Below are 16,783 nucleotides of genomic sequence, written 5' to 3' on the forward strand. Positions count from 1 at the left end.
CAGAAAGTGTTGATTCATGTTCTATCACAGAAGCTCTCACAGCAGTGCCAGCAAGAAGGTTTATTTTTATGTGCTCATAATAATTCACCATCAGAACAGCTTACACAGCGACTTGTATGGCAGATGTCCACTTAAAATCGTTGTTGGTTTTTAAATATGTCATCCTTCATATGGTGGAGTTTTCTATAAGCATTTTGGAAGGAGTCTCCAGTGTCAGGGCTGTGTAACAGTCAGAGGTTATGCTCGGTAAGTAGAAGTAGATCTACAGAGCAACCACCCAGTTGTTGTTTATTTTTCTAATACAGCACACTCGCAATTGTTTGATTCCTTGCAAATTACCTCAGGCGCCTGTTTATTGGCTGACACGAACGTTAGTTTTTGTTAGAATGGATCGCATAGAAAAAGAAAATAACATGCTTTGGGGGAAATGTTCGCACACATAGATAGCCACCAGAAAAGATTCTTGTGCCAAATTCTTTCCTGTATCTGGTCAAATATTCGGTCTTTATCCTTTTCTCTTTTTCCTGCTCATCCCTGTCTCGTAGTATCGTGGAGCATGATAGGAATGATATTGATTTTGTCTTCCATGAGACAAGTCAAAGAGCGATGGAGAGAAAAATGTACTTTTAAAAAATGAGTGAGTTTTTTCTGTTGTTGTTGTTGTTTGTTTTTTCGTCTCCTGGGTGTTGGCGTGCTTGTATTCATGATAGATGATAATGCACTGACCCCTAGAGGCCAGAATAGGCAATAACAACCGAACTCATGCGGTTACCATATGGGAAAGGAAGATATGTAAGGTACTGAGCACTTGAGGATGAAAATAATCAATAATGGTTGGTGCAATGTGGACTGATGTGAAGTGTATTTACTCCTATGTACCCCAGTTTAGGGTTGGGATGGTAGCAGAACCTGTGGTTGGAATTGTGGATGTATAAAGAACACATACATAGGCAAGTAACTAGTGCAAGTATCTACCTCTATATATAACCAATGAACAATGACAAACACCCAAACCCTGCAGAAACTACACCCGGATTGGTAACTTGGGTTGGGACAACGAACAAAAAAGGAATATATACAAATATCTGGCAAACAAATTGAAGGAGAGACCGGCTAAACTCAATATTCAACAAACATACTTAGAAACCAAATGCAAATTATGAAATACCAGTCACAACACCCAAACAAATAGGCTCAAGGCTGAGGAGGTCACTCCAGAGATCCCTTAAATGGTGTCACATCCATGACCTCAGCACAGTTGCCAACAACAGCAGATGACAAATCATTACCCTGGTAGTGATCAAATCCTGGTACGACATTTGGACACCGAACATACACAAAGGTCCAGATTATAACACTCCTACCACGTTGAAATTATTATTATTTTCCTATAACAAGCACGTAAACATAATCGGTTGAAGAATATCTTTTCTAAATAAGCGCTAGCACGGTGGCGGTAGCGCAGCTCCAGTACGTCCAATACTCAATCCTGTGCTCAAAATCCTGTCTGTGTGGAAACTATGCTTGTCTGTTGTTGTATACAAGTTATACTAGCCTATATTTTGGCTTTCTAATTTCTCATTTCTACAGGACACGCCCACAAATGGCAACAGCGACAGTGCTAAAATGTAGCAAGCTAGACGGTTATTCAGCTAACTTCATGCCTGTGATGTAGATCATGGATCTATTCGTCAGGAATAGTTGACACGGGTGTGTTTAAAACAAAACTAAAAACATAATCTGATTGTCAGATGATAGACCTCCTTTTTTTATTTTATTTTTTTAGAAATAGAAATCAATTCGGCTATGTTTCTAAACCAGTAATCTCTGTATAGAGTCTGAATACCGCTTTCTCTGCTTCTGCGAGGCACTGCGACATCTTTTCCGTCCACGTAACCCAATTAACTCTTATCACTGCACAAAGTCACAGTAATTCACGGCTGAGCTTTGTTCCACAATCAGATAATTACACGGACGTCGAATAATAAGCAGGACTCTTAATCTGGCTTTTGTTCCATAGGAAGCAATATAAAACGTGGGCATAAACTCAGCAAAAATCACATTAACACCATCAGGGATTAGAGCCAGGTTATCTAGCTAGGTTTTCACATAGGATTAGAAACACACTTCCCAGCTTTCAGGTGTTGGATAAGATTGAGATTTCCTGTCTTTGACAAAGATAAGAATCAAACCCTGAAAACACATGGTGCTATTGCAGTGCTGCTCAATGTTTGGTCCAGGTCATGTATTAAGTGGATGTATTTTATGTATTTAAATTATTGTTTTATCCTTTTTTTATTATTATTATTTATATATTTTTTTCTATTTATCCTTTTTTTTGTTTGTTGGTTTTTTTTTTGTTTTTGTTTTTTTTTTTTGTTTAGTTTTGTTTTGCTTTTGGGTTTTTATTTTTTATTTTTTTATTTATTTATTTTTTAGGGTGCACTGGCTGTATATGTGATTTTGAAAGGTGGGGTACCATTTGGCCCTTAAATTACATTCAGAAAATGTTTTAGTAGAGGACCTTTTATTATTATTATTATTATTATTATTATTATTATTATTATTATTATTATTTCTCCTTCATCTCTGTATTCATTGCGCGAGCAATACTGAGTACTATTATTAGTACAGTCCAGAGGGTGGCGCTGTTACCACCTCCAAAACAAGGAGAGTTTGACATAGAAAAAGGTAGTGCTATATAATATACAGTATATACTAATATATAGTATGTACAATGCCATCTGATGCTACACTGGGAAACTACAATATGTTATTTCTTTCTTTTTATTTTCTTTACTTAGTTTTCTCAAATTGTGCTGAATTATTTCAATTGTGCTGTTGTGTTTCAAACACTACTGTGTCTGGAAACTTGGGGGGGGTGGGGACTCCATAAATGGCTAAAGATGACAATAAAACCTGAAAAATTGGAACATACTAGTAATGCAAACTCCTTCCTGTTTTAAAGTGCACACTTCCCATCATCATCACAACCAGACCAGCCTGTCTCTGATGGCCCCATCACACAACCGAGTCAAATGTGGGCGGCTGTGGATGAGGTGGTAGAGCGGGTTGTCCACTAATCGTAGGGTTGGCGGTTCGATTCCCGTCCCTCATGACTCCACATGCCGAAGTGTCCTTGGGCGAGACACTGAACCCCGAGTTGCTCCCGATGGCAAGTTAGTGCCTTTCATGGAAGCTCTGCTACCACTGGTGTGTGAGTGTGTGTGTGTGTGAATGGGTGAATGAGAGTGTAAAGTGCTTTGGATAAAAGCGCTATATAAGTGCGCCATTTACCATTTACTTACTTTTGCTTTTGTTTATGTGGAAATGCTATTCTCTACACCTGAACAGGTTGGATTAGTTTCCCATTCATTGTAATTTAGTTAGTAAGTAATGTTGTTTTGGCTCATTATTCCCAGGCAAATTATTAATTTTAATTTTTTTTTTTTTAAACAGTTCTACATACTCACACCACAGTCTTTCAAAGGTAGTGCTGGTCTGCTTTGGATCATGAGTACATTTTGCGTTCCAAACTTTTTAGCTTTCCTACTTTCAGGTTCATCGTCCTCTGTCACGTGTCCATTACATTCTTCATCCCAGGACCCCACAGTATTGTTATGTACTTTTAGTCAACTGAAACTTTTGTTATTGATTCTTGTCAATAAATGTGACATATTATAGACATCTTATCAAATGAAACCAGGTAGACTTTGGTGCTTTTTGAACGTTTACTTCGACCTAAACTATCGATATCTTCATCGGGTCATTTTATTATGTTTATTGTCATCAGTGAAGCCAGGATGGTTTGTTTTAAGGGAAGCACGCCACACGAAAGGTTTCAAGGAACATTGCGGTTTATTCAGTAACCCTCCACATCCGTTCTGTTCAAATCTAAATGAAGGGGTCAGATTAAAGGAAACTAAAAAAAAAAAAAAACAATGGAAAGAATGTGGGGTGTTTCTGTGTGACTCCATCCAGACTGGCATTCAAAACAACAGACTACATTCCAAGCATGCACTTTAAAACAGGAAGGGATTTATTCCCCTTCTGTACTGTGAGAGTTTCGTAGAGTGTATGAAGATTTAGTGAAAGGTTACGCATCAAGAACGTGATGGTTCCTTCCTGATTTAAAGTGCACACTTCCACCAATCAGACCAACCAGCCTGGCATGGCCCCAGTCACACAACCAAGTAAAATATGGAAAAACAATATGTATGCAGGAATAATACACATATACAGTGATGATACACATATACATCATGTTCTGTATTCACTTGACTTGTCATAAATAAGTACTTGTTTCTCGGAAATAATTCTGTTTCATTGTCTAGGCTTCAGGAACGTGGTCATGACTTTTCAGAAATACAGTGAGACGTATTTATGTATATAGTATTACTCCATAATGACATCACACAACACAACAACAACAAAAAAAAAGATCATTCAAAGACGTAGTAGTGGTAAACATACCATAGATTTCTATATGCAATAAAGCTCTTCACCAAGCAAAGTAGTTCACGGGTAACGTGCATACATTGTGAAATTCACCAGTGATGTTTCACATAGACGCACAGCTCAACCAAGCGACACGTCGCTCTCGCACACGTACGCTGTTCTTCTATTGGTTCAGCTCCTGTGGTCCACCCTTGGCAGCAGACCTCCAGCCAACTTCTTTATAGTCTGTCATCATTATCATCGTCGTCGGTTTCGTCATCCACCTCCTCGACTGCCATTATCTGCAAAAATGCCATTAGACCAGGTCATGACTTTGTTTGGAAACCCAAGTTTGATGAGATCAGGTTACAAAGGGCGAGCGTAATCTACCAAAGATTCGCGTGTAAAACGTTTCACGTGGTCAAGCGTAGAAATGAAAGTTCACCTGCTGCCTTAAAAACATGAGTAAACTCAACTTGAAGATCATCGTTGTCAAGTAAAGACAGTGGATTACTTTAAGTTTCCAATCTTGGAAAACTTGTCAAATTCGACATGCAAAACATTTTAGAGTTCAGGAGATTATTTAACGGAGCGATGATGTTTTACAGTGTTGGAGTGCAAGGACATTATTGTTCGTAGAAAGCCTTATCAGAAGAAAAGGCTTTATTTTAGAGTGAATAATGGCAAGTCTGGTATTTAGATAGATGTTCTGTGTGCAATGCTATACACTTATTGGCAAATAATAAGGAAAATAATCAACAGCGGGGTGGGTTGAAGTGGCCCGATGTGAAACGGAGTTATGGTAACCACCCTGAAGTTGAATATTTTCCAGTAAACAGCACTCCCGCATCATCGAGTGTTTCATTTTCAATGTGCTAACAGTTTCTAATGATCAATGAATGTCACATCATACTTTTAATCTTTGTAGTATAACTTGTCCAAGGATCAAGTTAGTTCCTGTTATTACTTAGTTACACTATATGCCCAAAAGTATGTGGATACCTGACCATCAAGCCCACATGTGGGCTTTCCTAACACTGTTGAAAGCACAGAGTTGTCTAGAATGTATTTGTATGCTGTAGCATGAGGATTTGTCCACCTTCAGCCAGCCACAAGAGCATTAGTGAGGTCAGGCAAGGAGGTCTGGGATGCAGAAGGTGTTCCAGTTCATTGGGCTTGGGGTTCTGTGCAGGCTACTCGAGTTCTTCCAATCCAACATTGGGAAACCATGCCTTTGTGCATAGGGGCACTGTTATTTTAAAACATGTCTGGGTCTTTTAGTTCAAATAGGCAGTACAGCAGTATGTAATACTATTAAGTTATACTGGTGCAATACAATAGACAACCCAAAACTCAAACTGGAGTGTTATTTGTTGATGAGTTACACTATTTGACCAGACAATTTCTGCTTTTAAATGTTCATGTGTCCCAAAACTGAGTGCAATGAGAATCAAGGGAACAAGGAAATAAGTGCAATAAGGAAATTGCATTGTATATATTAACAAGGCTGCGCCGACATGCTAGAGGTGTGTTTTACAGACTTTTCTGGATAGTGAGACGTTGCAAACAAGTGTAAACAGTGATCAGGAAGTGGTTCGAACAGTCCCAGAGCATGAGTGTCATATTACATTTCTCTAGTTTTAACTTCTATTTCTTGCTTTAAACTAAAATGCCTTTTTTCGTCATTTGTCTAAGAATATAGCTTTAAAATAATGGTCTAATCTTAGTCTGATTGTGTTCGCATTGAGTAATATGACTAAAATGTGTTAAAAGAATAGCTTGTACTGTAAAATAGAGGTTGCTTGCAGGAAATGAAAAACTTACCGTTATGAAGATCTGCTTATTTACACCAAGTCTCGTGTTTCACCAGAGCATTGAAGATAACGTCCAGGGCAGGTCCTCCAAAATGAAGAGAAACACACAGTCTTTTCCTTTTTGCTCTCTAGCACTGGAACCACCCCCACATTATCTTATTGCCCAACCTTTTCAAATGTGGTCATGTGGATTTCCACATAAAGGGAAGTGAAACTTAGAGATATGTTCTCACTGAATGTAAAATTAGCTCTGCGAGTATTGCCTTTGTTGCTTTGACTCATTACACCCATTAATAAACATGTTTACGTATAGTGAAATACTAAAATAGGGCCTTTTTAATACTATGTAGGACTCATGTGTAGGAATCATGAGGCCATTCCCAATGTTTCCCCCATACTAAACCAACACTAGCTCTATGATGTGATATTAAACAGCATGAGGACAGCAAAGCACACAAATGGGTTAACGTAATGTTTATTCCTGAACAATAATTCATTTATTTAACACATGAATTCATTCAAGGAAAATGTTCAAAATAATTCGGGAGTTTTATGTGTAAAATCCATCCAGATTGACATTCGAATCAGCAGACCTCGTTTCAGACATGCACATAAATAAAGGAACTGGTGTTAGAATTTGTATGTTTGTGATTTCCTTCGATTACATGAATGGTATAAAGATGCTCATGAGCATATACTTTATATTTTAGATCGAAAGTGCACCCTTCCCGCAATTATCACGAGTCAATCATGTGATGGCCCCAAGTAACACAACCAAGTCAAATGCATTAAAATACCAATAGATTGTTAGCTTGAATGTTTTGTCATTGTACATAATCAATATTAATTAATCCATCCATCCATCCATCCATCCATCTTCTACCGTTTACTCCTTTCCAGGGTCACAGGGAACCTGGAGCCTATCCCAGGGAGCATCGGGCACAAGGCGGGGTACACCCTGGACAGGATGCCGGTCAATATTGATTCAGTGCAATCAAAACATTTTCCTGTTTTTCATTTACATTATTTACATAAATGACTGTACAGTTTACAGTATATGAGGTACCTGCTGGACTGGACTGGATATTATGGAGTGACTAATCTATAAATACATACAGTATATATCAGAAATACATATATACACACACACATAAATAGGTCACATATTTCCCCATAACAATCTCATCCAAACTTAAATACTTAACAACCACTGGCAACAGCTATTCTCAGCACTAGGCTAGGAGGATTTGCCTCTTTGCAAATACTGATATAGTGTAATCTGTTGCATTGATCATTAATATAAGTTGTCGTAGGGTTGTACTCTTTACAACCAGTAACAATTATTGTTAGTGAGTTGTAATTAAGGTACAAAATCTACAACTGTTAACACATGCATAGCTACTGAAGACTTCACTAGTAGACAGTAATCCGGTCTCTAGTCTGCCTTATTCAGCAGTAATTGTGTATTAGTAGTGAGACACCATCTACCATCCAATTATGTGGAAATGCTAGACATAAAGGTGTCTCAGCTACGACTACTGGCTTATTAATGACCAGTAAATAACCATTTGCACATAAGCACTGCACTTATCTTAAGCGAGTTGCCATTCGAGCAAATTGGCCAATATAGGCTTGTCTATTTTCCTGATTTTGTTTATTTATTTTTCTGAATGCGTGTTAAGGAGATTACATCTTATCGATTTCACTCTTAGACTCTACACAAATTTTACAGTACATTGGGTTAAATGTATTTGAGATTCTTTTGGGAAAGTAATGAATTAATTCAGTCATTCATTCACTTCAGTATCCGCTTCATCCTAGTCAAGGTCGTCGTGGATGCAGGGTCAATCTCAGTAGCGCTGGGCGCAGGGCAGGAGAATTCATCTCGGACGTGACGTGAAGTCAACATCGGAGTCAAATCCATCGCTTCATCAATGGAGAATATACAAGCCCATCTAGGGTTTTTTTTTTTTTTATGGCACAATGTATAAGAATATCTCATCCAGAGATACGAATACAATGTAGCCTACTTTTACATCAGCAGGTATTGTTGTGACACGGCACATAACACCGTGTAACATCCCCTCTAAAATTCATAGTGGCTGTGTTTTCATCCTGGAAAAGAACCAAAATCATCTGCAAGGACAGAATGGCAAAATGTTGCTGTGGTTCTTTTTTTCATGAAGATGCACAGCTCAACCATGACGCGGGTGCAACTAATCTATTGGTTCTTCTTCTGGGTTTGCCCTTGGCAGCAAACCTTCAGTACATAACTTCATCCGCATCATCATCTTCTTCTTCTTCTTCACCCTCCTCACTGGTCATTATCTGCAAAAAAAAAAACATTAGGGCAAGTCATCTCTCCCCGCTTGGGTTCATGTTTCTCAGATGAAGCATGTGTTAGCCTTCACCTATCCCAGTTGATACGGGAGAGATAGCTGATGGGTGTGAAGTGGTAGATGACCAAATTAGGGAGGAAATAGGGGAGAAATACAGTTATGATCTCATTTAAAAGTAAATTGTACTTACCTGTAAAAATAAGACACTATCACTGAGGTGTGTTACGTTTCACAGTATGATAACCTAGTCTAAAAATATTGTGCTGATCTTTAATTGCAATTACTATTTGAATTATATATGCATCCCTTTTTTTTTCTTTGGTGTATTTAAACAATTTCCTTTTTTTTTGTGCCATTTCATGTTTTCCTTTGATCATATTAAAAATATATATATATACCAAGCTCCATACACTAATTTCATTAAAAACAAATCCCCTGACTTTTCGGACTGTAAGTCACATCTGCTAAATGTCGCAAATGTAAATGTACCGTATCAGTGTAATCAAGTCTGATAGCTCAAAATTTATATATCTATATATATATATATATATATATATATATATATATATATATATATATAGATAGATAGATAGATATAGATAGATAGATAGATAGATAGATAGATAGATAGATAGATAGATAGATAATGAAAATGGCGTAAAAACTCACCACTCTGCAATTCTCATTTAGACCCTGTTTCCAAAAAAGTCTTGTGTTGCACAAGAGGATTGCAACTTATACCCGGAGCAAGTTCTTCGAAATGAAGAGACACACAGTGGCTTCCTTTTATTCTTCACCACTAGAAACCACCTACATTTGTTCTTAAAATAAAACAAGGATATAGATAGGAAAGCAGCTAAACCGGTTCTAGACGGTGTAAAGAAATGGATTTCCATTTCCGAGTAAAGTCAGAGATAGGTTTCTTTTTATATTTACATTTATTGCATAATCCGTAGGTCAATGGACATCACTGCCTTAATAAAGTGTTGTTTCTCCCACACGTAGTATTTCATCATCAGGTTAATCTTATCTTGTGTAATCCATAAGACTTTGTCTCTGAGCTCTGCAGTCCTATTATGAACTTTATATAGCAAACCGTTACCGGGCTTCAGAATTTTAACCCTATTGAGGACCTTCTCAAATTATAGGACGATGAGATCACCATTGTCTTTAGAGCATCTCTGCAGTGCTGTACTTTGATCAGCTGTATTTGACATTTTCCTGGGAAATCAGAGATGAGTGAATGTCATTGCCACAGTTTTACTGCCTGATGCATTGCTCACGCTGCCATTTGGTGTACATGAAATTGCATTGTATATTAACAAGGCTGCGCCGACATGCTAGAGGTGTGTTTTATAGTCTTTTCTGGATAGTGAGACGTTGCAAACAAATGTAAACAGTGATCAGGAAGTGGTTCGAACAGTCCCAGAGCATGAATGTCATATTACATTTCTCTAGTTTTAACTTCTATTTCTTGCTTTAAACTAAAATGCCTTTTTCGTCATTTGTCTAAGAATATAGCTTTAAAATAATGGTCTAATCTTAGTCTGATTGTGTTCGCATTGAGTAATATGACTAAAATGTGTTAAAAGAATAGCTTGTACTGTAAAATAGAGGTTGCTTGCAGGAAATGAAAAACATAACGTCATGAAGATCTGCTTATTTACACGAAGTCTCGTGTTTCACCAGAAGATTGAAGATAATGTCCAGGGCGGGTGCACACTAAGTGGATTTCCATGTAAAGGAAAGTGAAACTTAGAGATATGTTCTCACTGAATGTAAAATTAGTTCTGCGAGTATTGCCTTTGTTGCTTTGACTCATTACACCCATTAATAAACATGTTTACGTATGGTGAAATACTAAAATAGGGCCTTTTTAATACTGTGTAGGACTCATGTGTAGGAATCATGAGGCTATTCCCAATGTTTCCCTCATACTAAACCAACACTAGCTCTATGATGTGATATTAAACAGCATGAGGACAGCAAAGCACACAAATGGGTTAAATGGACATTAATGTTTATTCCTGAACAAGAAATCCATTTATTTAACACATGAATTAATTCAAGGAAAACATTAAAAATATATATATATTTCGGGGGCAGGGGGTTTCCGTGTAACTCTTATCCATATTGGCATTCGAATCAGCAGACCTCATTTCAGACATGCACATAAAAACTGACGTTACAATTTGTAGTGTTTGTGATTTCCTTACATTACATAACTGTCCAAACTTTCACAGTCAACATACCACTAATTTGCTGGAATTTTCCAGGTGTTAGGCTTTATCAAAAACATTAACGGAGTGTATATTAACTGTATATTGTGTATATATAATCATGTATAATAACTGTGATATGGACACATTTATAACGTCTGTAATAAACTTTGCGGAGGTCGGTGTCTCTATTAGCTTCCATTCTATTGCTGACGAATCTGTGCCTTTCCAATATGGCGGACGCGTTGACTAAACAGCTGCGGCCTCACTGTGAGGTCATCAACGTGCGCCAAAACCGGTAAACGCCGTGAGAATGGTTGTGCGTGTGTTACAAACATAGCGATTAAAATAACGTGAAGAGGATGAAGCAGGCGAAAGAAAAGAAAAGAAAACACTCTCGCCGAGAGTCGGCTGATGGAGACAGAAAAAGGAGAAGCACTGAATCCAGCATGGAGGTTTGTTTTGTTTTGTTTTATTATTATTTAAGAAACGAAATGTAAACAAGTACGCTCCGAATTCTCCTTTGCTAGCTAAATGCTAATATAAACAACCATTCATTGTTATTGCAGTGGTTTCATACATGGTGTATACTACTATTTTAAAGTAGGTTTTTTATATATAACATCTGTCATTGACACTTTAAATCCATGTTTTGTGATAGATAAACTCAAGCCAAACCAAAACCTACACTGTTAAAGAAGTTAAACATTACTTTTATGTATTGAAGTGCTATATTCATCATCATCATTATTATTATTATTATTATTATTATTATTATTATTATTATTTTAACCCTGAAGGATCCTAAGGAGGAGCTGAATCATGTTAAGGAGGTAAAGGAGGAGCCGAGTGACATCGAGGAAGGTGGCCTGGATCTCACTGTGCCTTTCAAACCCATCAGCGCTTATGTGAGCGACAGACAGGAGATGCTGGAGCAATGCTTCAACGTCCTCGGACAAAACAAGCTGAGAAAGATGCTTCCAGACGAGCTGAAGGTGTTTTAACATTCGTTTCACAGCCGTTCACGTGTGTGTCCTTCTGTTCGGTTGTTGGATGTCTCGCACGGTTTGGAGATGCCTGACCTTCTGCTTTTTCTTTGCCGCTGTGATATTTCCGTAGGACTGTACGTTTACGGAGATCAAGACGCTGTGCTGGGATCAACTTCAGCAGCTGTCCGAGAACAACCTGCTCCAGATACTGGAGGGTTAATTACATTTACTTCTTTTTTTTTTATTATTATTATTATTTAAAGAAAAGATAATTCAGCCCTGTATACCATGTATTTTGTGACAAAATTCTGTATTGCCTTTTTTAAATTATTATTTTAAATCTCTTTCATTGACACTCATCTATTTTCACTATTGTTAACACCTTCCTACATTACCCACAATGCTGTTCGAATACCTGCTGATTGCGGAGCCTTTTTTTCCTTCTACTTAAAGAGAGCGATGCAGCAGCGCTTTAGTGCTTATTCGTTCCAGTTTTCTGGATGCAACTAGATCAGCTTCCAAAGCTTTAACTTTCCCGTGAATACCGTCGTCACACTCGTGGTCTCAGAGATGATACCTAGCCGAGCTGTTTTAATTCAGCGTGGTATATCCGCGTCGCGTTCTGTAACTTTGAGGCCAGTGTTTGCGCCACTACGTCTTGCTTCTTGTTGGATTTTTCTATACTATGAAATCGAATGTCCCTGGAAAACGGTGTGCGCGAACATACATACGCGCACTCTTTTTTTTTTTCCCCTCTGTTTTTATGAGCTAACAGCGAAACTTGACTGTTATGTGCCTTATGTTTGAGGCTGTTAAATCATTTTTAATTTCCTCCTCCGCCGCAATATTTAAGGGAGCTGACGGGTTTTTCAAAATGGCCGCAGATTCGGGCCGAGACGCGTCACGTGATGTCATCACGACGTGCGTTCAGCCAAAACCCTCTTCGATTCACGTGCGTCGAACATGAGTACAGCTAAAAAGGTCTTGTTTACCAACAAACATCGCTGCGAAAGACCGTGCGAAGAATATTCTATTCACAAGAATAATGAAAACACAGCCCCAAACAACAGATTAGTACCAGAATCACTAAGAATCCCTGTAAAAGAGTAGTTTTGCCCCGGATCTCTGAGGATAAAAGAATCTGGTGTTTGCCGTTCCGGAAATTTTTGGTATTAAGTTGTCATTTTAGATTCTGTATATAAAGTGTGTATCTGCCTTCAATTGAATTATTCCCGATTGTTTTTATAATTTTATTATTGAAGGTAAAGAGGTGACTGCAAACTCAGACGCTGAAGACAAAGAGACTAAAAGGACTTCAGTGGACAGTCAGTAAGTCAGATGTCCATGAATTCTTCTACATTTCATGGTACACAGTCCGTGTTTGTTTACGGCGTATGGACACGGATCACTGGACACGCCGGGGATCCTGACTGATTTACTTGCTACACAGATAAATACGAATCAAGCGTTAAGGCATGCGGTCTCTGCTCAGTCCCTCCGTTCGCAGAAATGAGCGCAAAATCAAGGAAACTCCGCAGTATTCGCAGGAACTTGCATTTTGGGTTTTTTTTCGAAACGAATGCAGATTTTCTGCAGGTTCGGGCCAAGACGCGTCACGTGACGTCATCACGACGTGCATCCGGCGTCGGACATGAGTACGGCTAAAAGGTCTCATTTACCAACAAACGTGACTGCGAAACAATTTACCGCAAGTGTAATAGTTTTCTTCAAAAAGATCAATCCCAAAAGTCTCCATACACAGGGGACTATGTTGTGCCTTCGCTCAGTTGGTCCGTGACACGTCCAGTCTTTTTGAATTTGTTAATAAGTGAGCCGACAGTGTCGTGTGTGTGTGTGGGTGTGTGTGATGTGCCCGTTAAAGTCCATCACAACCTTGCGACAGCTTCCTGATCCAGCCTTGAGAATGATTTCAATACGTTTTTCATGTGTCAAAGGCGTTCTTAAAGGCTTTCTGCGAAATATAATATAAAAGGTAGCTATAAAGCGTTAATTTCCCATATGTATGAAGACATAAAACGCGCCACGCTGAAGTGTAATCACTCAGATATGTGGGCGTAATCTGACCCGAGACAACGTTTGTAAATTGAGTTCTAAACCAAATAAACCCTTGCCTTAGCATAGTGACATCACTGACATCACCCTCTAGTGGACGAATCATGAATTGCCAATTCAATACCTTTTTTTTCCTGCAGTTTATATAATTTTTTTATTCAAGGGTTTGGGCCGTAGAGATGTGTGTTAGTGGTGGTGTTTTCTTTCTTTTTTACATGATCTCTTGTGTGATCAGGCTGAAAACCCCTGCCGGAGACAAACACTGGCCGTGTGATGTCCTACTTTACTCGTTGCACGGCGTAGGATTTAGTGCCGTAGTTGTGAAGCGGTGACGTGCAGCAGCATCGACGGCCAGCTCACAGAACAGGGCTTCATTTTAGTCGTAAGGGTTATTTTTTTGTGTGTTTTTTTTTAAGGCAGGACAACATTGTGGACTCCACGTCATCTATGAAAGAGACTGCTGAAGGAGAAGACAAGCAAGGTAATGATGATGATGACTAAAATGATTACAAACCAGAGATTACAGATTCAGGTTATAAAAGTCCGTGAAATATTATGCAAAGTTACATGAAAGTAACTGCTTGCTTTTTTTTTTTTTGCTTTTTTTTTTTTCATCCGACTGGAAAAAGTGTGGTTTTATGTTCGTAAAACTGACCTTTCATGCGCCTGTTTTGATACTCGAGAAAGCATACTGTTTTTAGGAGACATGAAATAAGTGTAATGTTATGTATTATAGAGGTATTTAGATTTATACGTTTATATTTAATAGTATACGTGCACCCCGGTTATATGAAAGTGCCCTAAAACATGACTGAAGAAAACAGGATAAGGTTGATTAAATATGATTTTAAAAAAAACTGGCAAGGACATTTGACTGGGATTAAATGTAAAAATTGCTGATGAAATGAAAGCTAGTTTGGGCGCCAGATGAACTAAATTTCACACGCTGTAAACACGCATGCTCAGGTTTATCCGGAGAGGAGAGCGACGTTCTGAGCATTAACGCTGACATGAACGACAGTGACATCGAGGGCCACAAAGACCCCAAACTCCAAGAAGAGGAAGTCCCTGCTCCCATAGAGACGCCCCCTTCGTCCACCGCGCCGCCTCCTGGACCGGACCTCCAATCGGACGAGCCGAAGCTGGAGCTTCAGCGCGACATTGACAAGAGCGTCAGCGAGATCCTCGCTTTGACCAATCCCACTAGTGACGAGGCAGAGCCGGTCGCTATGGAAGTGGCTCCTGCATCACTTCCTGTTCCTGCTGCTGTGCCGTCAGCACAGCAGCTGGCGCTTCTGGAGTTAGAGATGAGAGCGAGAGCTATCAAAGCTCTAATGAAGGCTAACGAGGTGAGGAAATAAACTCTGCTGACTCTAAACGGAGCGAGTCGGTTCTGCGGCCATGCTGGCTTCTGTAATTTTGTCCAAGGAACATGTGCAGCCATATTGGCTTCTTGTGATTTTTTTTTTTATTTTTTATTTTTTTGCTACTTAGTGTTTTTGTTTTTAGTACATGAACCTGACTGCATTATGGACACGGTTTTACTTTAGAGATCGGACACTTTCTGTTGAGTGAACCGGTTAACACCTTGGCCCATTTCTATTAAACAAACCTACCATTCATTCAAAATGTGTCGAGTTTTGATTTTTACAAATAAATTTCACTTTTTATTTTTTATATACGCTCACGTATATTTATATAGTAGGACAATTTGGCCTACTAATACTTAGTAAGATACTAAGTTTACACCGTATTTTTACAGCGATCAAAGCACTAAATTTCCTTTTTTTAATTTTATTTTTATTTGTTATTACTGCTAGTTTGTGAGTAGTATTTAGTCAATGCCTTTATCGACCACTAGAGGTCATTGTAGTACTGCAGTTGTAGTTCAGGATAAGTCATTTCCTTATTTTCTGTTGGCATCTTTAAAGCCACTCAAGTCTACTTCACAGAAGATTACAAACCTCATCCTGTCCTAAAGGTAGTATCCAAATTTGTTTTTATTACTTCGATGTCTTCATATGTACACTGGTTTAAATTCAGGGTGCATACAGAGACACCAGGGTGTCAAGCTATGACAGCATAACCAAAAAGATAGAGCCAGAAGGTAACACAGACATGAGAGTACTCTCCCTGGGACATAATGTCTTGCTACTCAACAAACCAGACAGGATCAAAACATCCCGGTTTACCAAAACTCCCAATGTCCATGAACCTTCCCGATCTGTGCCTGTACCGAAAGGAAGCAAAATGCTTAACCAAACGCATTTTCAAACTAGACTTTCCATAGCTTGTTGACTTTGTAGGAAAATTCTGTGCTCCCTGCTGTAATCATTATTCTAGGTACTAATAAAGAGCCTGTGCATTTTAATTGCATTTGGATCTGTAGCACCTCCAGAACTTATTCTGCTGACTTCTAGTCAAAACAAATACTGTAGTCAGAAGTGCGACAATCAATAGTTGTTATTTCTAACTAGTGCAAATAATGTGTGGGAAAAAAATATGTAGAAATGATTTAAAAAAAATAATACTAGTTGAAGCCATTGTCTGAGAGCAAGTTTATTACGTTGAAAGTTGACAGTTCGTGCTAATGATAACTCTAGTTAGCGGCAGAGCTTTGTGTACATGGGTAGAAATTGGAACAAAATACAATGATAGAGAGTAGTATATATTTATAACTATGAAGAAACAAGATACATAAGGATAAAAATCCCGTAATAGTGGAATGCATACTAAGGCACACAAAGTTGAGAAACAATTTATGATGTTTATTCTATATATATAATGTTCTTCTATAATTTTACATTAAACCCTACGTTACAGTAATTTAACACACCGTCTTTGACTTTCTCCTCATCCCTGTGCCACGTGTAGCAACGTTATGTATCAAATATCTGGCATAAAAATACCAA

General features: G+C 38.4%; 1 protein-coding gene and 1 long non-coding RNA gene across 2 annotated transcripts; one reads left to right on the forward strand and one right to left on the reverse strand.

The window, feature by feature from the left end:
• Nucleotides 1-3,839: 3,839 nt before the first annotated feature.
• LOC128604431 (uncharacterized) lies at nucleotides 3,840-6,392 on the reverse strand. The gene is made up of 2 exons (XR_008385181.1): nucleotides 6,262-6,392; nucleotides 3,840-4,739 (listed from the first exon to the last, which is right to left on the reverse strand). It is a non-coding gene; the product is annotated as an uncharacterized LOC128604431 (long non-coding RNA).
• A 4,525-nt stretch (nucleotides 6,393-10,917) lies between these two features.
• On the forward strand, nucleotides 10,918-16,431 carry LOC128604413 (caspase activity and apoptosis inhibitor 1). The gene is made up of 6 exons (XM_053619529.1): nucleotides 10,918-11,264; nucleotides 11,610-11,804; nucleotides 11,929-12,013; nucleotides 13,061-13,127; nucleotides 14,288-14,352; nucleotides 14,838-16,431. The coding sequence occupies exons 1-6, from the start codon at nucleotides 11,172-11,174 to the stop codon at nucleotides 15,230-15,232; spliced, it is 900 nt and encodes a 299-aa protein (XP_053475504.1). The 5' UTR covers nucleotides 10,918-11,171; the 3' UTR covers nucleotides 15,233-16,431.
• Nucleotides 16,432-16,783: the final 352 nt, after the last annotated feature.

Source organism: Ictalurus furcatus, chromosome 29, assembly GCF_023375685.1.
Source record: "Ictalurus furcatus strain D&B chromosome 29, Billie_1.0, whole genome shotgun sequence".
NCBI classification, from domain to species: Eukaryota; Metazoa; Chordata; class Actinopteri; order Siluriformes; family Ictaluridae; genus Ictalurus; species Ictalurus furcatus.